General features: G+C 44.9%; 1 protein-coding gene across 5 annotated transcripts in view; it reads left to right on the forward strand.

Annotated features, from left to right (window-relative positions):
- The window catches only part of skor1b (SKI family transcriptional corepressor 1b), a 28,784-nt gene that overhangs the window by 3,635 nt on the left and 556 nt on the right, over positions 1 to 24,593 (forward strand). Inside the window, exons 2-9 of one of the 5 annotated variants that reach the window (XM_088378188.1) lie at positions 15,150 to 15,187; positions 17,173 to 17,234; positions 20,028 to 21,755; positions 21,898 to 21,991; positions 22,076 to 22,180; positions 22,283 to 22,339; positions 22,733 to 22,807; positions 23,904 to 24,593. In XM_088378188.1, the coding sequence (XP_088234314.1) occupies positions 20,046 to 21,755; positions 21,898 to 21,991; positions 22,076 to 22,180; positions 22,283 to 22,339; positions 22,733 to 22,807; positions 23,904 to 24,082 (2,220 nt within the window). In that variant the 5' untranslated portion in view covers positions 15,150 to 15,187; positions 17,173 to 17,234; positions 20,028 to 20,045 and the 3' untranslated portion in view covers positions 24,083 to 24,593. Of the gene's footprint in view, positions 1 to 15,149; positions 15,188 to 17,172; positions 17,235 to 19,699; positions 21,756 to 21,897; positions 21,992 to 22,075; positions 22,181 to 22,282; positions 22,340 to 22,732; positions 22,808 to 23,903 lie in introns of those variants that run through there. The other 4 variants (XM_088378187.1, XM_088378191.1, XM_088378189.1 and 1 more) reach the window with 4 other exon arrangements.

Here is a 24,593-nt window from a genome sequence, read left to right on the forward strand (position 1 = left end):
TAGATAGATAGATAGATAGATAGATAGATAGATAGATAGATAGATAGATAGATAGATAGATAGATAGATAGATAGATAGATAGATAGATAGATAAAACTCGGACATCGTGTAAGTCCTCCCCAGCAGTAGTTGGCGCTATAATGCTGCATCTTGACGCGCCAAAAAGAATGGTCTTTGCATTTTTTTTGTCATTGTGTTAAATCAAACTTTATAAATCAAAAGTACTAGAAGTATCGGGACTCGGTTAGGACTCAAAGAGCGATGACTTGAGGAGAAACGTATCGAACATCCCTACATTTAACAATCAGCTTTATTTTCATGGTCATTAAGCGTTTCCCCACCGATTCACACGTGAGAAGGAGGAATTAAATGATGATAATGGGGGGGGGGGGGGGAAGTGAGGAGACTTGATGACAAATCTCATTGTAATACATCTCTGGACCACTAGCGTGGCTAATGAACTTAGTAATTACTCATCAGTGGTTGGGAGGCTTTTTGCCGGGGCGATGAGAGCAGTGGCTGCTGGGAGCCACAGGAATGAAACAACAGGCAACAATCAACACAGTGTCTGCACAACAATCAATCACGCCTGTCAGCCGCTTAACACTCACAATAATTTGTTGTTGTTCTCCACAAATGACTACACCTTGTAAAATGTAGCTAACACCACAATCCCAAAGCCAGTCCTTCAACTGTGTCGTGATTTGGGTTTTTCTTCCAAAAGTCTCACTCAACTCTGTCTATCTATTCATCTGAAGTGTTAACTTTATCATTTGAATAAGTGTGCCTTATAGTCTGAAGAAAAAAGTGTCTGTTGAGATTACTTGAAAGGGCCTCAGCCCGCCTCTTTGTCCCGAATGATCCGTTGTGTCTTTCCGAGCCTTCCATGAACCCGCGGTGATATTTAAATACGAGTCAGAGCGGCTTGGTGAGTAACACTGGACTATTCACAGATGCTCCTTTCCGCCGAGCGCTAAATAAATCACGTTTCTTAATTCCCAGAGCCACATCTCAATCATTCTCCTTGCTAATTTGAGACTCACCCTCATTTCATTTTTAAACGATTCATTTTTGGCAAATTTGTAAATGGCCCCGTTGTGTTGGCGTGTGTGCGTGCGCGCTACAATTTAGTCAATTACTCTTTCAGCCGGCAGGACTCCCGGGACCCCGGAACATACACCGCCTGGAGGTACCATCTCAATAATTGTTTCAGAAAAGTTGGGAATGAATTGCTAACGCTCTGTTCCACTTATTGAAATGTCAATTGGAGCCAAGCCAGCCTCCCCCTTTATAGAAGGATAAGAATGCCACCCATCTTTCTGCTTTCTAACCATTGCTAACACAATAGAAGGCACTTTAATATCCTCCAAATTCATATTCAAAAGTGTCCAATCAATGCTCCCGCTGGAATAATGCAACAAGATATGAGTATATTTCTATTCAAACTCCGGTTAATAGACTAAAGCGCCTTTCTGTGAAATACTTTACCGTTATTGCAGCTAAGCGCTAATTAGCCGCTGAAAATGAAGACATATTATTCATCCAAAGGAAGTTTTCATGGGTACTAATTAAAACAAGAGTCTTTTTTTCTGGAATCAAACGGTGTGACCTGTACACCTCAATTAATGAAGTTATTATTAACCAGTTTGGCAGATCTGGATCTCGCTCCATTGAAAGTAAAACATTCCAAATCTGTTTCTCCTTGTGTTTTTTTTTTTTTTTTGCCACAAGGTTCGCCACCCGTGCCCTGAGCCAATTAACCTGTACTGATGAGCCTTGTGGCTAATTAATTAGAGAGAAGTGATTCATGTTGCTCTCAGGTAAGCAGACCTATTTATGAATATTTACACGTCACCCATCACTTCTTCCTAGTTGACACAATTAAGATTGAAAAATATGCAAAATTGAGATAAGATTCAATCAGTATTTATTTTGCTTTACTGGATTTAACCTTTGCTAAATCTTTTTAATTAAAACTGGCAGAATCCAGATTATTTTCTTTTTAATGAACAGAGACTTCATAAGGTACACCTGTAAGATTTCATAAAATAATCCAATCATTTACGTATATCGTTGCTTGCTTGAATTGATGACAAACGGACCAATCCCAACATGAAGCCGAAACTATTGACATGACGAGCGTGTGTTTCGACAACAAGCGAGCCACGGCGTGAGCGTGAGCGCGGCTGTTGGTCTGTTCTGATTACTGGATGTCTGATTCCTCACTTGTGTGTGTGTGTGTGTAAGACCTTCAGCTCTATTCTATAATTAACTTTTGCCTGCGCCCATCAGCTCCCATTCCAGACTCGATGTGTCCGTGGCGGTGTTCCGGGCAAGCGGCTTGCCATTCAGTATGTATTAAGCTGTCAGAGCAGGCCTCTCTCCCAAGCCGCCTGTCTTGGCTGAACAAGGCAGCCTATTAACTCCTATTGACTGTGACACACATGTCCCTCCAAAATGAGCGGTTCCGTATTGATTTTCACCCGGCGCTGCTCACTTCCCCCTTTCATAGCGCCGAGGGTGAGATCTTTATCCTGACTGATTGTGTATGTTGGTGGTATCGGAGCAGCGCTGGCCGCCGCGCAATTGCCATTTCGGGGGCCCCCTCCCCTCCCCTCCCTCGTATGCAGTCGAGTCTCAATGAGACAATTAAAAGGACCGACCCCCCCCCTCCTTGTAACACCTCGGTCAAATGGAGCGGCAGGCCCGAAGTCTCCCGCTCGTTTAATGCGGCAGCCGACACAAAACGTGACAGCTCGCTCGCCCCCCCCCCTCCTCAACACCGCCTCACGATCAATGCAGCTGAATAGAAGGGTGCCATAACCCCTCAGTGAGACGCTTCTCCTGCGGCTCCAGCCTAAATGAACTCTGACAGCACGTATCGATGTCATATCAAGCCCCGCCATTGAGAGAAAAATGATTATCTGCCGCTGGAATCTGTTATCGACACGCCGCGGAATAGCTTCCCTCGCCCAGGGGATTTATTGATACAGTTTATGGCGTATAAATATTTATCTAATATGTGTCTGAAATAGATTTGTCTAGTTTAGCTGTACAGATTCTAGTGGCGGGCCGCGGAGGGCCATCAGCGTCGCGGCCTGTCAACCGTAACGCCGCTGCCGCCGCCGCTGCCGCCGCCGCCGCTCCCTTCCCCTCCCCTGCCGCCTTGTTCGCTTTTTACAGGCAGCGTGAAATTGCTTGGTCTGCTTGAGATTCCGTCTCCGAGCTAATAGTCAAACATGTTGTAATTACATTTTATTGCCTCTTACTCTACAAAGTGGAAATGGCTTCGCCGCGGTCATCGTCCTGTAAATGCACGTCGACTTGACCGTCACGGGAGACGTTTGCAAAATGAAAGTCACGACGAATTTTAAAAGTGAAACTTGACCTTTCCTTTTTCAGTGAGTTCCTCATATATAAAATGAGTGTGGCAAATGTTTTATGTTGGACCAATGGCAGCAACAGGAGCAAATACTTTTGCCCATCACGGGCCAAACATGACATGCGTCATTGTTGCATGATATGGATTTTCGCTCCAGCACGCCACGCCACTGACTTTTTGTCCCGGGTGATGCACGAGCGCTGCGCCGCCAACGTGACAGGCAGCGGCAGGTCAAATAGCGCCGTGTCCCATCCTCCGCTGTGTCTCTATTACAGTCGGACGGCCCTTTGGCTGACTTATTGACCAGCTCTCATGCTCGTTACTCAACAGAGGAGTGGTTTGCTGTGATTGATACCATGACGCCTCTGCAAATCCTATCTGTGGCTGTAAAGCCATGAGTGGGTTTCATTAATGGCCTGTGCTGTTTATGACACCATAATTAGAGTTGAGGAAAGGCAACCTAACTACCACAGTTCCACCATACTGAGAAAGTCAATAATGCAAGGCCAACAACTTCTCACGCAATCGAGCAGCCGGGAAAATCTATAGCGCTCTGCTGTTCGACGCCTTTATGGCACTGTTGCAGATTTGTACCTTTTCAGCTCGCCCTCCACTTTTAACTAATCCAGTAGCATTGATTAGGAACACCAACAGTATTATTTAGCGTCCAGTCAGACCAGCGAGTGCGACATTAGGGCCCGGGCCCAGCGTTTGCGTGCCCCATCATTTGTTTTACGCCTCGCTCGCTTCATGGACGCCTCGCTCGCTCGCTCGCTCGCGCTGTCTCCTCCAGAGAAAAACGTTGCCGGGCCGGCCACTACGACCTGGTTATTTGTGTGCGCTTGGTCATTGGGGATATTATTTTAGATTGCTTTCCCGGAAAATATTCTGCCAGAGGCTCTCCCGAGCTTTACTTTATGTATCGGTCAAGAAGAGAAGGGGAACGCTTTGAATACACCTAAATACAACTTGCTTTTAAGTCACCCATCTGTCTTTTTAATTAAAACACGGGCAAAAAAACAATAGCCGGGGGAGTGCTGAGGAGGAGGAGGAGAGGAGAGGTGCTGACTTTTTAGGGGAATTTCTAACATTTTGAGAGCAAAATTAGGTGAACAGAATATTCAAAACATTTTGAAGTATCACTCAGAATGCCGAGCGAACAAGTCGGACCTGGGTAGACGATCCATCATCAATAAAGCAGGCCTCGGATGCCGGGCGGGACAGGACGTTCCCTTCGGAGAACCCGCCCGCACCCTCTGGCTGCCCTTTCAGGGAGATTAAATGTTAGCCGCTTGGACCTCAGTAAAGGTAAACCCAACTTGGCTCATATCGATTCACCCTTGACTGGAAACCCAAGCTCTGTGACTGAATGAACCAGTGTCATAATTAAATCATCAGCGTTTCACTTTTGCCGCAACTCAAACCGCAGCAGGAGAGCAGCGGCGGCGACGGAGAGTCTCCACTCGGCCGCCCTGTGACGACAGCAAGCCCACCATCACCTGATTAGATCTTGTTTACTCCACCACCTTTGCATACATTGTCAAACTAGTCACATCTGAAAAGGATGCTTGGAATTGAGTTATTGCCATGAATTGGCGAATCGTATTGATCAAGTCGCCTCGAAAGCTTCACGTGGCAATGCATGTGGAATGAGCGCGGGCCTCTCAGAGCTGATCCATCGTGTCCAACAGCAGATCTTAAGGAGGCTAGTTCCAAAAGGCCAGACTTTAATTTGACCTCTGCCTGCCCTCTCCCGTGTGAGGCGGCTGGCTCAGTGAAGCTCGCTGGCTGCTTTGGGCACTTGGTGATGAATGACTGTATTTGTTGGGCAGATTGTTACCGTTCCACACTAATTGAGGGGTCAACACAAAGAGCAAACGTGGTAATTGAGTCACTTGACTGTGGCTATACCGCTTCGTTCGTTTGACCCCAACGTGCTCGCTACAACAGAGCGGAAGGACAATTTATCTTTGGAAGTAGATCTTGTTATTGTTGTCCTGATGGCTTTATTTCTTCTTGGGTGAGGTCATATCGATATATTTACTGCAGTGCAGATTCTTAGTTGATTCTCGTTGCAACTTTTAATCATATCAACGCACTGAAAGGAATTGCCTGGCAGAAACAAGGTTTGAAGTATCAGTGTTGTGTCCGACAGGTAGACCTGATGGTGATACTTGATCAATAATTTACCACTTGAAGTTAGTCACGTTCCTCTACCCTTTTTGCTTTACTAATTCCTACCAAGTTATAGTATATTATGTCTTATTTTATTTTATTTTATTATGTGTTGTTCTTCCATTCCTTTTTCCAATTTTTGGGGGGCTGTAGCCTTTGTACTCACCACCATACTTTTGCTGGAGGTCGGGTCTGACGGATTTCTGTAGAGTGCAAACTTCTGAGAGGCTCTATGTTGTCAGAAAGGTTTTAAAGGTGGCCTTTATTTGCTTCGCCCCTGTAACCCACGCGGAGCCGAGACTTTGGCGCGACACCATCTATTTGCGCCTAATGTGGCCAGTTGTGAACAACAGAACATCTGACTGAGAATGTGTGAAACGTGTGTAAAAGCTTCCAAGGACAAATGCATTGTGCATTTAATGAGGGTGGGCCAAAGGGAACGTGGGTAGTTAAAACTGAGAGTTGGCAAGACTATTTTGTCCCTTGTTACCTGACTCTTGCGTTGCACCTTTAATCTGCAACATGCCACTAAACTACTCTGACGGTCTCACAGGCTGCAACCCCGCGAGAATGGGATTGATGGAACGCATTAAACTCTGAGCTTCATCCTGCTTAAATGCTTTTACACTCTCCATCTTTCCACGGTGGAAAGACAAGACGGCGGGAAAATGTATCTGCGGATTTCTTTGATATACATGATGAGATCTCTATTTTGTTTATCGGCCGCTGAAACGTTTCACTCTGATCTGCTTTACCGACGTCGTTTTAATGCTCCGAGATGTTGTAATTACCATTTGCACAAATAAGACAGCGGCTTCATTGATATGCGGGTGCTGATAAGGCCGGCCGGCGCTTGGCAGCTAGACAATTGGCCCGGCCGCTAGGGGTTCGCCGGCACCGGGACGGTCCTGCCTCCTCCGCCGCCGGTGCCGAGGCCCGACAAAAGCCAGCCGTCATTCACTGCACACTAAAGCTTTGTAATTAATTTTCTCCACTCTCCTCTGAGTCCTTTTGTGGCAATGTTGACCCTTAAGATTTACTCATGAATTCAGCTCGCTACTCAGTCCTGACTGTCAGAGGGTCAAGAGGCTATGTTTCCCTAGACGGGAACGACTTTTGCTTGTGGAATAGGCTGAGGTCACCTCAATAGGAACGTGCAACAACTAACAGATCCTGTACTTCAATGTAATTGTAGTTCATCAGTATTCTATAATATTTGGTTGCGTTTATAAAAATATCTCAAATGATTCTTATATAAAATATTCTCTTATAATCTTCTCATGATTGCTCATTAGCAGCCATAACAAACAGTAAATATATTGAAAATTTGAATAAATAAATAAATTAAATTAAACACATTTATGAAAAAAAGAAAAAAAATGTCATTGTGCTGAGTAATTTTCTTCCACTCCAATCCTTTAGGTGGCAGTAATTAGCATTTATAGCATTTCATTTGCCACAATGCAAGCAGAGTGTCATAACTCATTTTTTAAAAAGAAATAATTCCACAAAAATAGGATCAGAACATTACTTTGTGCAACTTGCGCTTGACCGAGACGTCCTAAAGCAAGGCGACAGTCCGCTGACAAGAGTTAAGCGGCGCTCTCACTCGCAGAGCATGCATACAAATCTGAGGGACCTGTGGATTAGCCGGATCAGACCTGATCAATTTGCTGCCGGCGCAAAGCCAGCCCAATTGGGATTAATCCACTGGAGTGGTCATAGCCGCCCGCGCACTTTGTAAATCTGCAGCTCCTTATGTTTCCTCTTCACACCCTGTAAGGCTTAGGAAGGCTTTGGCAGATGAAAGAAGCATGACTTGTTATATTTCAGGGGGCTTGTGCCCACAGTCTTCAAGGGGGGCTCTTGACTTTTCCTTCAATCTTATTGTGCCCTGCCTTTTGTCTCCATGGGGGGGTTGCATCTAGCCTGATTTACTAATGGCTGTGGCGTTGATTGAAATTTCCATCATGCAGCTTGCATTTTTTGGGTCTCAGCTTGTTAGATACAATGAAATGTCAATGATTACAATTGAGGGTATCTTTTGATTTAATCCCTATCACTTTGATTACTTGTCTCTTGTGGAATTTATCCAGAGTGAAATATATCGTGATTATGCAGAATTGTGGTTTTCCGCTAAGATTACATGTGCGGCCTTCAGATTGCGGCCCTGCTGGTGCGTATTAGCTTCTTCCAAAGCATTAGCTGAAATGCTGGACCTTTTCTGCTCACAATTAATAGAGGTCCCCAAGAGGCCCGCGGGAGCCTTTGGGCTTTTGGAAAGACTGTATGAGTCCTCGGGCTGTCGGGGAGATGTGGCTTCCTCCCCGTCACTCACGTTTGTCGCTATTCCCCAACGTTGTGCGTGTGTGTGTGCGAGTGTGTGTTTGAGCCCACTGCCCCAAGCATGTCTCGTTTGAGAGCGCTGTCACTCCCCGCTTCCCGCCATCCATTAACACCCGCCATTATCATGCTAATCTACATTGTATGATTACATAAAGTAATTTATGCACACTTCTATCCATCCATGGCTACACAGGGACACTTGGCCCTATTGTTGAATGTTTTGGGGGGAGGAGATAAATAAATAAATAAATATTCCACGGTCATCAAATTCCTTTTATTTCCCTTTTAAAGATGCTGCATCGGCACTTTGAAAAACTTGCCGCTTTACTTTATGAACAAACGCTCTCCCAATGATTTGAAGCGCTCCGCCTACTGGGAAAGTAATCGCCCCAAAATGTCGAAGCGAGCGTGCTGCTTCGGCGTTCGTGAGGAGACTACCGTTGACGTCGCCTTCCATATCGGAAATGGAAAGAATGTTTTGTTTTGAAGGCAGAGGGCAGGAGATGAGCTCTCGTCCTCATTTATTCACAGCTAGTGGAGTAATTAGGAATGCAGAGGGCTGTTAAATTAAAACTGAATTGCACTTATTAACATTTTAACTACCAACCCCACCCTCTTTAGACACTAAACAAGGACAGTTTCAGCTCTAATATGCCTGAAGAATCCCGCTGAGGCGACTCTTTATGTATCTCTAAAACAAAGACCTTCTTTAAAGTAAGATCTCCCTTTTGTTTAAACAACCGAGCATTTAACATTCACCGTAATGTGCCGCCGCCGCCGCCGCCGTGCTGTCAGGAGACACGGTGGCGGAGCTTCTCAAACTCTTTGCTTAATGGAACACTATTTGTGGTCAGATTGGATAGCTAATGGTGGTCCCTTTGAGGGTAACTCTGCAAATTAAATAGCATGGATTCACATCTGTCAGACAAAACCAGGAGGCTCTTTGTAATCAATGACCCAAACCAAGAGAGGCTCCATGGGGGGGGGGGGAATTGCACCGCCGCCTCCGCCGCCGCTATGATGGCAGCAAGCGTAAGAGGCCACTGGGGACGAAGGCAACTCACCTGCACTAACGGCCGCAAGCGGAGAGGCGGCAGCGCCGGCAGGGTTAATATACATTTATAGAACGGGTCAAACTACTTAAGCAAGGCGCTGATTTATAATACAGGAGTGCAATGTGACTAAACTGTAAAGGGAATTCTTGTTTTTTTTTTTCTGTGCAAACATTGCCGTGGGTGTTGTGTTAAAACGTTGAACCCCATTAATTTTATCACTCCCCCTCTCTTGTTTCTCTCCGTCTTTAAATTTTGTTTGGAGGAGAGACTAGCGAGACCTCCCGCTGCTGTGGAGAATTTCCTCTCGTTGTTAATTTTCCCTGCTCCATATGGCGCCGCAGACACTTCACCTGCAGGCTGAAGCGGGGCCGCTCGGCAGCCAGCAGACATCCTCGGGCTCAGCCTGTCATTTACGCCAGCCCGCGCAGCTGTCGGAAGTAGAAGGGACGGACGTCCCTTCCCGTCCGGCTGACGTGGCCAGGTGCTCTTTCCAGGTTAGGGTGGAACGCGAATAGAAGATGAGGAGATCCAAAGAGTTCACGCACCATGTGTTGGCGTGCAGCTTGCCGACGGCACGGCAGCGGAAGAGGGGCTTTCATTGTGGCTTGTCATTGATTAGAGAAGGGGCTTTAATTCCATCTTACCCCATGTTGTGATTCATTTGCATGGTGTGTCGGGGAATAATGGAGGCGCCGCCTAATGTACGTGCGCAGCCGCTAGCAAAGAGCTTTCCCGTTCCAGTCGTGTCCCTTCTATTTGTTCATTCCTCCTCATCTTAGATCTTGTGCAGATATGTACATTATTCTATATCTGTTCAAAATATAATGTAATATTCTATATCATTTGAATAGATTGTTTGGAGGCCGTTACTATGTACGTTTTAGTCATACGTTCATAATTTTGCCATGCCACCTTTGTATAAATTGCTTAAGTAATAATTCATAAAGTTAAAGCAAATCCAGCCGATGTGATCTATTCTTATATTTCCTCAAATAATGGCCAATTATTCTCTTCATGTGTACTATTGCATTTATCTTCTTTGTTGAACTTGACTTTTTGATGGTGAGGGTGAGCAATGTGTTTTATTGAAATGCATGCCTCGTGCTCACTTCAAAAAGAAAGGAAACGTGTGATATCATTTGACATCTTTTTGAAATGTTTTACATTGTGTCAAAGAACGGCTGCCGATTGCGACGATCACATGCCACACTATATTTGACGATGAATTTCGCTCCTGGTACGTCGTCCTCCTCCAAAATGCTGCGTGCAGTTGTCGTCGTCATTCCAACGTTTGTCCGACCTTTGGCATCCGCTGAATATTTATGACGTCATTCAAGATCATCATGTGTCCCTCATCATCCAAGCGTGAATGTTAAAAAGATTCCAGCTCACAGCAAGGCCTCCTTTGCTATTATGTCTGAGATGAGGCGCTAGGTGAGGGGGAAGCTACTTGAGGGCAGAGAAAGGCTTTTTGAGAAAAGTTGGGAAAAATTTGTCAACCTCTCGTGTTCAGGGTCGCAGCCCCTCAGTTCAGCTCAGGGGCAGGACACGCTGGTTTCGGCAATGAAGACGAACATAGACGCAGCCATCTTTATCACTTGTCCTTCTTTCTTCTTGGCCTGTGTGGAGACTAGGCTCATTTTTTGAACGAACTTTTTTTGGGTGCCCAGCTCCCATGCGATCAGATTGCCAACTATATCTGGAATAAAAAATTGAATCACTTATGATATGCTCCTTTTAATACAGTTTGCATTTTCTTACTCTGTTGGTCCCATTTTAGTTTCTATTTTCGGTATGTCTGAACTCATTCGCTGCCATTGACGTATATAGACGTTAAAATTCTATTTAACTAGGCTGCCAGTGAATGAGTTAGTGTACAAAAAAGTAATAATAAATGACCTCACCCTCCAGTTGTTGAGCCCTACTCTAGATAAGTTCAGTGATCATATTTTTGTAAAGGGTATTTGAAGAGTTTCCACACTCCGTTTCGATTTGCCTGCTGACAATCCCCCAGTATTTTCTTTTGTGATGCACAAAGGCAGCTCAACTCATGTACCCACGCACCAATTCATTTAATAGACATCCGTCCAAATATCAAGTCTATAAAAGTGGAAACTATAAAAAAAAAAAAGAAAATGAGAAGCTTCCCACTATTCATATTCATCTATATATCAATTTTCTATTATATTCAAGTGTTGTATCAACATGCAATCATGTTAATAGATCTTACCTATTGTGAGTCATGGCTCATTCAACTGATAAATATGTAAATTAAAATGTTTTATTGTCGATAGCCAACATTAATCTCATTTGGACGCCTTAAACCAAATTAAATGGAAAAAGTGTGCCGCATAGGTATTTTGCAAAGCGCACTGATTTCATTTCTGAATTAAAAAGGAAATGAGCAAGGGGACATAGCTTTTTTTTTTTTTATTACAAATGTTAATGAAAAAATGTTATTGACTCGAACAAATGGAAAATACACCTGGAAATGTATATTAAAGCTTTCCAATTTCTTTCTCTCTGTAGTTTGCAATTATAGTTGTTTCGGCAATAGTGGGGGGAATTAATTTTGCGTGCAGACTGATCATGTTAGCACTGTACAAAGAATAGCTTATTATGGCGCAGAGCCCGTCCGTCTCTGGATATTTACAAGGAGGGCAGTGCAAAGCGTTATGTAATTGAAAGAATGGATCAATAATGGCCGTCGCATATTGTCAGGAGGGCCTTGTGAAATGAGCAAGTCATTTACGGAGGACCATTTTGACTGCGGGCCGGGTGTAAAACTATAAAATCCGAGCTGGGAACTGTTGACGATTGGTTTTTCCGATACATTCTCAAGCTCTCAAATAATTCTTTACGTCTTGACAATCGTTTGAAGTCAAACAGAAAAGAAAATATTGGCCCAAAACTTGTGAAAGGGACCCATTGTATCAGTGAGTCGTAAATTCTGCTTTACTTTGATGCACCGGCAAGCTTGGTGTTTATCTGCAAAGGTTAAAACACTTTCCTGACCTTTTTTTGTTGTTTTGTGTTATTTGAAAGTTTGCAGAAACTCATTTGTTTCTTCTCCGCATGAGTAGAAACAAATTGTAGTTTTCCCTCACTAGTTCACAATCCAGTTGTTGATTGCAGCTGGATGCTGGTAAATGTTTTCTCTCGTCTACATTTCACCTATGCATCATTGCTCTCGCACCATCAATGCCTATCTTTATACATATAGGGATGTTTTTTGTTGTTGTTGAAGAATCCAAGTAGATTAGAGCAAACTGGCACGCTTCCCAGTATGTAAATTCATGTGCTAATTCACAACATGATTTCACTTCACCTCGCAAGCAAATGAGATTTTAATTGAAAATGAGATCCTTCATGGAGGACTCTCACTGGAGATGTGCAGCATGGGAATGATGCTTTTCACAGATTGTTTGAGGAAACAAGGATAGCGGGGTTTTTTTTTTTTTTGTTCCCTCTGCATTTGTTTCAAAGGGGGCGGAAAACGGTGTTTTCCGTGAAATTAACATTGTGCTTCATCTCCTCGTCTGTGCGCGAGGAGGCGGGCTATTAACATTTGTTTGTATTTTCATTATGTTAATGGTGTTAAAACGTGGTCGCAGATTGCCACCGATGGCGCGGTGATGTCCGAGTGGGTCATTTTGATTATGACACGCTAATTATATGCTCTGTTTTCTTCCCTGACCCGCAGTCTTAATGGTAAGCTTTTATGAGAAGGGAAAATAGCAGCAAAAGACATTCGCCCGCCTTCCTGTCGGCTATGCGGCGCTCATGCTTGGGTGCTTCCCTTTAAACTTCCTAAATTGTGCCCCACAAAAAAAAAAAAAAAAAAAAAAAAAGATGCCCAAGCCTCTAACTGCCACTATTAGATGAGATACCATTAGATGTAATAGAAAAACTCTCCCCCTGCAATATTTTCATAAGAGTTGGAGGCATTTGATTAATCTGACCACATTTTATTGCATTAATGATTTTTTTTTCTCTCTCTCTCTCGTTCCCACTCTGCATCGTACGCGAGCGAGCTAATGCCATTCCCTCGCTCCCTCTCCGCTTACACTCATTCATCCTCCGCCGTTATTGCAATGCATTGTTGATGAGGTGAGTCGGCGTCTTATGTGCTTTCACTCCTAAAGTCATTCCTAATGGAGTGGAAACCTTATATTTTGTTTCCTAATGAAGCACAGGAGTGGCAGACAGCTCCGCTTGGCCTGTCCTGTGACTGCCTGCAGGTTGTAGCCAGCGGCCTGAACCAGGCTGCTCTCAAAGGGTCCGCGGGGGGGTGGGCCCATCCATGGATGGGGGGGGGGGGGGGAGGCCGATGGTAGGCCAAGCTAACAGCTTGGTAGCTACAAAGCCACGGGTACAATTCTAAAAAGCAGACTTAGGTCTTTCAAAACTGGTTAATATTGTAGAAGTGGCTAAACTTCTACTTTGTTACATTTTCAGGCTCAAAATTGCTATGATGCTAACTAACAGCTGTTAAATGTCACATGATCATTTTAATTTGTGTCATTTGAGCTCTTCCCAATTAAGCGGATTTTACTTACTCAAACATGTCTAAGTTAGCTTCACTTCTCTTACCTTGCCAGCAGACAATATTTCCTTTTTTATCTGCAATTCCGTTTAGCGAAGAATCCAAAAACAATTTGCTTTAACCCTTTTAAAAAAAACAGAACCATTTCCACCTCTTCACCGCATCCAAATTCATCGGCCGATTTTTAATACCGACCTTCTGGATATAAATACGTTGGAATAAAACTGCAAAGCATCCAAAATGTAATGGAGGGAAAAGTGTATTCGAAATGGCCAAACATCTGTGCTTATTTCTGCCAGTAGAATTATTTTTTACCAAACTGTATCAGTAACTGTACTAGCGCATCAAATAAAAGGCGGCATCTCAAGTTATTTCTATTTGTATTATGATCATTCTTTGCTTTGCCCGTAGACGACACGATCGCTTTTGGTTTTTACAGCACATTAAATTGCGTAATAACTTTTGTCAGTCCAAATGGCGGCCATTTTGGAACGCTCTCCATGGCATGGCTCCGGGCTCTTTTTAAGCAGGCCTTGAAGTGAGGTAGCTGCACCCAGTGCTAAAGTAAGCTGAGCTATTCTGAGAAGAGGTTTTCCCCACAAGGTCACTTTTGAAACAAAATGTCTCCTTCCACCATCTAGGTCACAGCACGTTCTGCCTCACTTTCTCCGAAACTTCCTTCCTTCCTTCCTTTCTTTCCTTACTGTCATCCTTCCCTCCTGCCTCGCCGCTTATAATTAAACACGTACAATTATCCCAAATTTAATGGGATTTGAGAACCCCGCTTTTATTTAAGAGGTAATGAATAATATTTTAATTGCATATGTAACTGTGAAATCCAAATGTGCTGCTATTATCACGTGTAATTACTACGCCGCAGTTTTCAAGAGCGCCATCCTGATGCGATCAACAGCACTCTGGAGCAGACTGTCGTCCCTTTTTTTTTTTCCTTCCTGTATGCTTGAATCTGCGGCGTAGCGGTGACTAATTGTGAAATAATGCAGCTGGATAGACACTCTGAAAACATATGTGCCGCGTCCTATTGTTTATTGATGTCTGTAATTAATGATATAATGCATGGCGCTGAAGTAGTTTGACCTCTGAACCAGTCATTACTCAGAGTGTAGCGGCATCAATCAAACTGTGCTTTTCTCCCATCTATTCGTGTACACCCCCTGAGGGAGTGACGGAGCACCCACTGTATCCTCATTTGTATTCAGCTGACCAAGGCCCGCCTCTGCCTGCGTGTGAATGATTTAGCGCTCGGCATCACACACACACAGCGCAGCGCACGAGGGCCACTAATATGAGATTTACAAGCTATTGCTGAAGTTCATAACAAGGCCTCCAGCTCCAAACAAAGCCACTTTGTACTTCCGCCAAGCGGAACGCTGTTGTTTTCATCTCCATTTTGTTTGTTTTGTTACTTGCCAAGATTTGGAGGGCTCAGCAAGAACCCGAAATGTGGATGCTTCCCAGAGGAACCTGCGAGCCACTCGTCAATACAAATGCTAGACTTAAAACTTCACATCTTAAAATGTGGTTTTATTTATGGAAGCTGACTGTGATACGAGCATGTACACTAAAATATTCCATGACTATTTGTTTGTTTGTTTGTTTGTTTGTTTGTTTTTGTCATTCTAGGCACAATGGAACATTGCCACTGCTCCAGAATACAAATGGTAAAGTCCTTTTTTTTTTTTGTCTATTCTTAACATGTATCACCATTTGCTCTGAACCAGGAAGTCACCTGCTAACTAACATAAGGACAAACAAACTACCATGCAAATTGTTTTTAGCGTTTATTTAACTGGTTTGGCCCAATTGGGATGAAATGCAGTTCAAGTGCAGGGTATTTTGATTTTTTTTTTTTTGTGCAAGAGATGGCACCACAGCAGTACTGGTTCCGCAATTAAATTGGATATACAGAAATTGTGTAGCCATCCATTCATAGGGCTGAGCCATCCTATTTACCCCTCTCCCCATTGTAATGAGTCGTCCTTATATGAATGGCTGCCATGTTTGGACTGACTGCATGCCTGGCTGCTCAGCCTCAGGTTGCCGCATGCTAAGCTCACGTCCCACTGCAGAAAGCATCCGAGGAAACCACGCAGCCGTGTATTAGACCAAGTCATTCCGTTGTTAATTTAAACGGCTCAATACATCACTCTGAACTAAAAGAGCCTCTTGTAAAGCAGAGGAAGCGCCGCCGAGAGATGCCAAGGGGTGTTTCTTTCATATCAAATGAAATTGAATGGTGCATTACCTCGCATGTGAAGCTGCCCGGGCTATTAATGAAGGGCTATAACAGGATTGGCTCACTTACTCAGTTCTTTAATTTCACAGCGGCCCCCCAGATGTTTGGCCTCGCTTGGGCTGATCCACGGCAGTGGCGGCGGTGGCTGGCGGCGGCTCTTATCGTCCTGCCTCCAGCCCACTGTCGTCCGTGTTGTGTTAATGGGTCAGGAGACTCTATCAAGGACAGCGAGTTGGGCAGTTTGCACATCGGGGGGATAATTACAGGCTGATTGGTGTCCTCACGCTCTCTGCTCTCACTGTCTTTGTCTTCGCTGTGTTAGCTTTATACCTTACGTAACGCACACGACACGTCTGCCTACCGCCGGACGTCTTCCCTCTCGTCTGTTTAATTCCCGATGTTCGATTTTATTTGAACAAAGACTTCATTCGCTGCCGTTGACAACTATAGACGTCAAGCATCTATTTTAACTGGGCTGGCACCGAATGAGTTAATGTCTCCACTCCCGCTATAATTAACCTAACCTTCTCTGGTGGTAACTCATCACACCTGCCTTCCCAAGCCCTGAATATATCATCACGTCCTTTCTGGGTCACAATGGTCTCATATGTAAGCAACTGAGACCGTTTTGAAATACACTTCACATTTTTTTTTTGCCCAACTTCCCCCGTAAAAATAATACAATGCATCTCATCCGGTGGATCTCGACTCAGGCACATTTGTGCCTCCTGCTCGGGGAACCTGTCAGCAGAGCGACAGCAAGTGAGTTGGGCGCTCTGGAGAGTTCCTCTCCGGGGAATTGCAGAGTGTTCAAAGCGGAGCCTCTCACTTCACCTTCAAATCCAATAGGGGGACACCAAGAACTCATTGAGACTCGGCACCTCTAGACCCCCCTCTGAGTGGTCCGGTGCCCAGACATGGCGCACACTTCATGGCCCTTCCCCCCTCATGTATGCTCATCATCTACCCAGAGCCATTCTATCTGTATGGAAATTTGGGCTCCACAGCTGGAATCCCACAAAGCACTGGCGTCTACTAATAGTTATTATCTCTTTGGGCTGCTCCCTCTCAAAAAGCCCACATCTTTATGGTAATGCCTTACAATACAGCCCCCGGCCGGCTATCTGGCGCACAGACTTTTGTTATCATTACGATAATTCCCGTTCTCACTTGACTCCTCATTACGTTGCCCGTACCGCTCAGGCTTGGATCTAGAGAAATTTGCGTCTTTGTTTATGCTGCTCATGGAGTGACCGTCCACAAACCTTCAAGATTGGAGCTCCATCTGCAACCTTTTTTTTTTGCATCCACCCTTTGTTGTGTGTTTGTTTTGTTGTTCTTTCCTGTCATCAATGATTTTAAGATTTGACTTCTGTTCTTTTGTATGCTTTGTTGTTTTGTCTGTTTTAGGCTCCAAGGAAAGGCACCTTGGTCCTGGCCATGAATATTTCATCGTTTTACTGCCATCACTGGTAAGCACATTTTATACATTCAAATATAATTCAATTTCTCCTTTACAAAGAAAATTCTGTCATACTCGGTTCAGGGTGATTTTTGCGGGGCCCTGAATATTTCCGTTATTGTGCATTCTTTTTCCATCTCATCCTTACTTTAGGTGTTATAAGGACAGGTGGGTTCATGGTTGGCTCCCCCCAACATAAGACATTTTTGGGAATGTATAAACCCAGCAGGTTATTTATGCATCCATATGACACAATGAGGTTGGGGTCAGCCGTACAAAAGCGAGACCCTGGATGGCGGCCGCCTGTGTCCTTGCACGTCTCCTCCGCCAAAGCCCACGCGAGGCGTCTGCCTCGCACAAAACAGTAATTGCAAGGTGATTGGCACAGCTTGTCCCGTGCAGCCTGTGTCCCACACTTGAAGGTTCCCCTCATTGTCACAGCGCTTTTTAGCACCGTTGTTCCGCACTCTCCCTCAGGACCTCACAGCTCACCACTGGCAGATGAGTCCCACTCTGTGACAAAAGGGTCCCTGCGCTCAACCTCATTTGATGCAGTGATGAAATCCCCCCGCCCCCTCCCCAACTCACCCCCTACCACACACACACACACACAGCCTCATTCTCTTGTTCACACACACTTTGAGAGAAGAAGCAACAGAGGGTGTTGCGGGGGGACGGGGGGTCAGGACCCATGGGTGGGCTTTTAGGAGGCAAACAAACATGAGAGCAGCAGAGGAGTGATGTCTTGTTTACACATTAGCAGACATTTAGCAGGTCTCTGGCGGCCTCGCAGCCGCCGCTGTTGTTTTTTTTTTTTTTTTTTGCTGCCCCTCACACAAATCAAGGAGCCGAGCCCCTTCGTCACTCCCGGGCCACCCCCACATTTAGAGGAAGCTTTTAGTACTTTTGACTTCCTTGCTAGTATATAATCAACCCCCAGCAAAATTGTTTTTTTAGTATGAAGGGCGTTGTTGTGAATTTTATTTCAGGAAACTCTCCACTGATAAAGTGAAAATGTTCCATACGCACCCCTGGATGATTTCGGATCGCGGCATCAGCATCTGACAAAAGGTCAAGCGCAATAAGTCATCCGTCACTCAAATAATAGTGACTTGCCGACAGCGCGCTGGTTGACAATTATTAGCCATGGGCCCTGTAATTGTCATCTAAGCTCGCCTTCCGCTGTTCATTTTTGTGCTACCCACTCAGGCAAACAGACGCTTACAAAGCGCATCTTTCTAACACGATCTAATGAGGTGATGACCAACCGCTTGTTATAATTGCTTCGGTCTCAAGCTTATTAATCATATGTAGAGTTATTTAAGGATGCATAAATTAATCTTAGATTAAAAAAGCCCATCAAAGCCTCAAAACAATTAAAGAGTAAGGTAAAATTTCCCCTGGGCTGCCACTTTTATTTTAATAGACTGTTCAGGTGATTATCATACTTTGATGCAACGCTGTGATTAATGCAGACACACTTTTAAATGAGCTGCTCTCTCTTGCACAAAAAAAGGGCAGAACAACCAGATAATGACCTTGCTGACTTTGCTCATCTCACTGCCCAGCGCGGAAGGTAGGACAACACCTGCTACTGTGGATTGAAGTCTTTTTCTAAGATGACAGCTACGATTTTGATTTCACTGAAAATGGGCTGAGGTTGTGGAAAACCAAAAGGACGTTTGAATTCATTTCTCCGGTGTCAATCGGACTTAATCCGTCAAACTGCAGGAATTAGATTGAATGAAGAGGTGCGGTGAATGGTTATTGACCGATTGTAAACAAAAGAAAAGAAGCTGGGAGACTGGTATCTTTCTTTTTAGTACAAATAAATAGCTCTCAAATAAATATTGAACATTTCATAAGAAAACTGACATTTTAAAAATATGATTATCCCTATTTATCACATTATTTGTACACGTATTTTGTCATATTAATATATACGACTGTTTTTGTGTTCAAATATTTGCTCATAGACTTTTTTGTCCTATTATTGCACAGCTCTGAGCCACTGCAGGAGCCGTAGTGACGAGTCTCGTTACCTTCATCAATATTACACACATGTAAACGATTTAGCCGGAGCTTGATTGACTTGAAACGGTTAAATGGACACGCGTTTGGCGTTGTTTCGCTGTCTTTCCATGCTTTCTTTCAGCTTGTGATCTTAAGAGCAGCTGCTTGTCACTGCGGGGCGGGCGCGCGCGCGTGCATACGCGTGGGAACGTGACACATGACGAGGGCCCTGCCACAATGTTGTTTGGGAAACGAAAAAAAAAATCTCTTTATGAAATTATTTCCAAATAAATTTGTTGTATTAATTGTATCAAAATGATATAGTGGGGTTGCCGTATTTGTTGCTGCTCACTTCGATCATTTCGTCCGTCTGCCACTCGAGAAGTGTATCTGTTTGTGCGCGTGCGTGTGTCGCGCAGTTTGACACGCTCGTGGTGTAACCCAAAGCAGACGCGCACACGCATCCACCGCGGGTGGGTGGGAGAGAGGGAGGGAGAGAGGGAGGAAGGCGGCGCACGGAGTCCCATCACTAAAACAAACACCCCAGCAGCATCCGACACACTTCTCGTTTTCTCTCCACCACGCGTGCGACCGCGTCCGTGTGGTGCACGACGAGAGGGGCGCTGCACCACTACTGCATAAACAGGTGAGTTTTGACACGACTTTCCTTAGCGCTTTCATTTAAAAAAAAAAAAAAAAAAAAGTTGTTGTATTTGCTCGGAAGAGCGTGCATGTGTCATCCGTAACGATTTAAAAGCAATGTGCTCCAACATGTCCCATCATCCTGCAGCTTCCATTCTCCCGCAACATGGAACCCATCACAGCGGGCCGCGACTCCAGCTCGTCACCGGGCTCCAAGCAAGAACTTTCCTACCCGTCTTCTAACAACCTCAAGCCCAACCAGGTGGGCGAGACGGTGCTTTACGGAATACCCATCGTGTCCTTGGTCATAGACTGCCAGGAGAGGCTGTGCCTGGCGCAGATCTCCAACACCTTGTTGAAGAACTACAGCTACAATGAGATCCACAACCGACGCGTGGCGCTGGGCATCACCTGCGTGCAGTGCACCCCCGTCCAGCTGGAGATCCTCCGCAGAGCCGGCGCCATGCCCATCTCATCGCGGAGGTGCGGCATGATCACCAAGCGCGAGGCCGAAAGACTGTGCAAGTCGTTTCTGGGGGCTCACTCGCCTCCCAAACTGCCAGAGAATTTCGCCTTCGACGTGTGCCACGAGTGCGCGTGGGGCAGCCGTGGCAGCTTCATTCCGGCCAGGTATAACAGCTCCAGGGCCAAATGCATCAAGTGTTCCTACTGCAACATGTATTTCTCCCCGAATAAATTTATATTCCATTCGCACCGCACGCCGGAGTCCAAATACACGCAGCCGGATGCGGCCAATTTCAACTCGTGGAGGCGACACCTGAAATTGACCGATAAAAGCAGCCAGACTGATGTCTTGCACGCGTGGGAGGACGTGAAGGCTATGTTCAACGGGGGCAGCCGCAAGAGGACGCTGCCAGGCTGCGGCTCCGATTCCGGCTCGTCACTCAAGTCCCACGGTCCGAGCCACCAGCGGCAGTCCCCCGAGATCCCCGCCAAGATCCTCACTTGCGAGGACAACCGGGTGAACGTGGGCCCGCGCAGCTACCCGGTCATCCCGGTGCCCAGTAAAGGCTTCGGGATGCTGCAGAAGATCCCGCCGCCGCTCTTCCCGCACCCGTACGGCTTCCCGGCGTTCGGCCTCTGCCCGAAAAAAGACGACAGCATCGTGGGCGAGCAAAGCAAGGCGGGCCTCCCCGGGGTGCTGTGGCCTGGTACCAAGGACAGCGCCTACCCGTCCTTCCCCGTCTTCTGGCCCGCCGCGGGCGCCCTGCCCATGCCTCCGTACTCCCAAAGCCCGCACAAACCTCCACCCGAGATGCTACCTCTCCACAGACACGTCGAGGTGGACATTTCCGAGTCCACTGACACGTCCAAAGACAGCTTGGCCGACAACGATCGCTGCTCCAGCACCCAGTCCGCGCGGAACGACGACGACAAGTCCGGAGACGAGGCAAGGCCGCTGGAGGGGACCACCCTGGCCCCACGCAAGGCCAGCTACGTGTCCGCCTTCCGGCCTGTGGTGAAAGACGCGGACTGCATCGCCAAGTTGTACGGGAGCAGAGGAGCCTACACCCGAACCGGCTACTTATCGCCTGACTTTTTAAGCGAGAGCTCCAGCTACCGCTCCGTGTCTCCGTGCGTGGACAGCGAGGGTGAGGCGGACGTGGACGTGGAGACCAGTAAAACACCCGAGGACGAGGAACCCTGCAGGCCCCTGTCCTTGATGTGTCCCCGAAGCCCTCCAGGGCTCGCCCACAGCGTGTCCCCGAGCGATTCCGACTGCAAGGGGGCACCGCACGAAATCGATCAGCTCGAGTCCCAGAAAGTGGGGCCACGCGTGGCCCCGCAGTCCTGTGACAGAGAAGTGCAGAGCGAACACTTAGCAGACGCGCACATTGCTGCGCCCTTTAGCCAAGTGAGTGACACGATAACATGATTTTAATATTTGTCCCCAATTCACAGGTTTTTATTTTATTAATGAAATAAATCATCCATACGTTTTTAACACTTTAAATTATTGGCGCGTGTTTTTTTTTCTTCCCATTATTATTTTGCAGGTTTACGCACAAGAGAGGAGCGAGTTGCAACCAAGGAGGAGTCCCTATCATTTCAGACCTGCAAGCTATCAACCTGCAGGTCTTATAACACATGGTTAGATATCATCCTAATCCATTTATTTGACGGAATAAATCTCTCCGATAAATATACATTTGAAATGCGTGTTTTTCCTCCAAGATGAGAATACAAGTAAAGAAGAGCCATCGTCCACGGTGGAGGAGGTGGAAAACAAATCTTTACTGGAACAAAGCAGCGACGAAAACCAGCGAGAGCAAGGTGAAGGTACATCAGCACAGAGAAGGATTTCTCAATATTTTTTTTCATTTATATGCAAATACAATTTTCGATTGAATAAACTATATTTTTGTGTGTGCGTTTATCCAGACGAAAACTCAGCAAGAGCTTTGCACGCGCAAAGAGGCATACGGACTCTTGCAAAAGGTAGGATTATTAGTAGTAGTCATTTTTAAATAATTAATATTTTATTGTTGTTATTACGGCTGTTATTTCACTATTTATGATTGTGGTTATTTAAAAAAAAGCTGTTAACCTATTTCTGATGTTTCATTCCATATTAATTTGCTCCACTTTTATTTTAGGTTGACTCAAATATTTTTGAAGACTGTAAGACTGTAATAAAAATTCTCTCACTAGAACAGCCTGCAATTTAGAGTAATTGAATGTTTTGTATTTGTATGTATTTTTTGATCACGTAAATAAGGCCTGTATATTATTCTGTCACGTTCCGTATTTGTACTGTGTATATTTTGAAATTTACGGCATCTCAGTTTGAAGTTCTTCCTTTAACTCGGCAAATTTTGTGTGTGTTTTTAGAGGAACTGCAGAAGCAATTATTAGAGCAGGTTGAGCTGAGGAAAAAGCTGGAACGGGAATTTCAACATTTAAAAGGTGAGCACAAAAAATGGCTCGTGGTAGACATTATTGGTCAGGTTTTTGTTTTCGCTTGTTTTTGCTGACCGCTCCAACAAAACCTTTACAATTGCAATGCCGACCTCAGCAGTGACGTAATCGCCCAATACTGACCTCATGTATAGAAAAAAAAAATATATATATATATATATATGTATGTATATTTCCCTCTCTCCATTGTAGCCTTAAATAACTTCAATGACATCGTTTAACATGAGGAATGGGCGAATAAACCAGTACTCGGTGTCTGAAAAGCGCACACAATTGTATCCATGAAAGATTTTACCAAGTCTCGACCCCTTGAAACCTGCAGTGACCGTGGAGCGGCGCATCGTGTTGTATGGATGCACGGATGTTTTTACCGGTGCATGCTGTGGCTTTTTAAACGGCTCACCTTTGTGCAGCAGCGAAAATGGACACATTAGCATTCATGTCTGAGTACAAAATTCTCACGTGCACTATTCACCTGCAGTTCCTGTTTGACCTTCACAATACTTTACTTTCATCACAGCAGAACGGTTTGCCTCTCCTAGTAAGCATTTATTGCAAGTACTATTTAAAAACACGCACTTTTTACACGGATGGAAATTCACTTTGATTAATTCAACTTTTTAGTAATAATAATAAAATAAAGAACTGTACCATCTTGTTGAATTCTCATCTATTTGTATCGTCATTGCTGGGTGATTTTTCTTGATTAACTTCAATTGAAATAGCTGTGGCGTTACATTGAGTGTTAAGAAAACATTGTTACAACGCACTCCAATTATTTCACCGCCAGCTCATGCTGTGTCTTTAAGATTGAACGTATTTCCTCAAATAGACTCACTTAAAACAAACACCTTCCTCAAACGGACAAATTGCTATTGTTTGCACACAGACAGTGAATATTTAACGACTCAGCCTGAGTTCTGTTGCTAACAAATACAGCAGCAAATGCTGACGTAAACCGTCGCTGAGATGGCTGTGTAAAATGTAAAATGCGTCCAGTGTTTAGTTTGTGTTGTGTGTTGTTTAATTTTGCAAACAGCGTCCCCTTTTGGCTGTAAATCAATGTGCATCTTTTTCTCTTCAGATAACTTCCAGGATCAAATGAAAAGAGAACTGTCCTACAGAGAGGAGATGGTCCAACAACTGCACATCGTCAGAGGTGAGAAAAATAAAATAATCCTGTACCAGGGCTCCTCCATTCACGACGATCCCATCTTACGAGGTTACGAACGGCGAGCAATGAACTGGTTCGGAACAACGTAGGCACAGAAAGCCAAGCTCCTATTCTCCCTTTTCCTTTAGTGTTTTATTCCTCTTTTTGTATGTGGCTTTGAAGTGTTTATTATACAAGTATCTGCCATCGTTATAACTTGTAATACTGTTTTGTTGGTATTTAACGCTACGCTCTGACATACGTGCACATATGGAGAACGGAATTCCGTCGTAAACCGAGGACCGCAAGTGATTTCATTTATTTGAAGGCTACACACTGCTGTGTTAAAAAAAAACTGAAATTGTCTTGAAAAACCCACGAAGTTGGGTTCAATTGACCGAAAAGAATTTTTACACAAAACATCCAATTGTTTGGACCAAGCAACCCCAAAATTAATTTTTTTATGTTTTGCTGCAAAATAACACAAAGTCGGGTTAAATTGACCCACCTTCCGGGGTCGGTCGGCACCGTATAATTTAGTTTATAGCCGAACTACCTATTTGATTAATTAAAAAAACAAAAAAATCAGGCATCGGGCCCGTTTGATTGTTGGCTGTCGTT

This window comes from Syngnathus floridae, chromosome 6 (assembly GCF_059516105.1).
Source record: "Syngnathus floridae isolate MCC-2025c chromosome 6, RoL_Sflo_1.0, whole genome shotgun sequence".
Lineage (NCBI taxonomy): Eukaryota > Metazoa > Chordata > Actinopteri > Syngnathiformes > Syngnathidae > Syngnathus > Syngnathus floridae.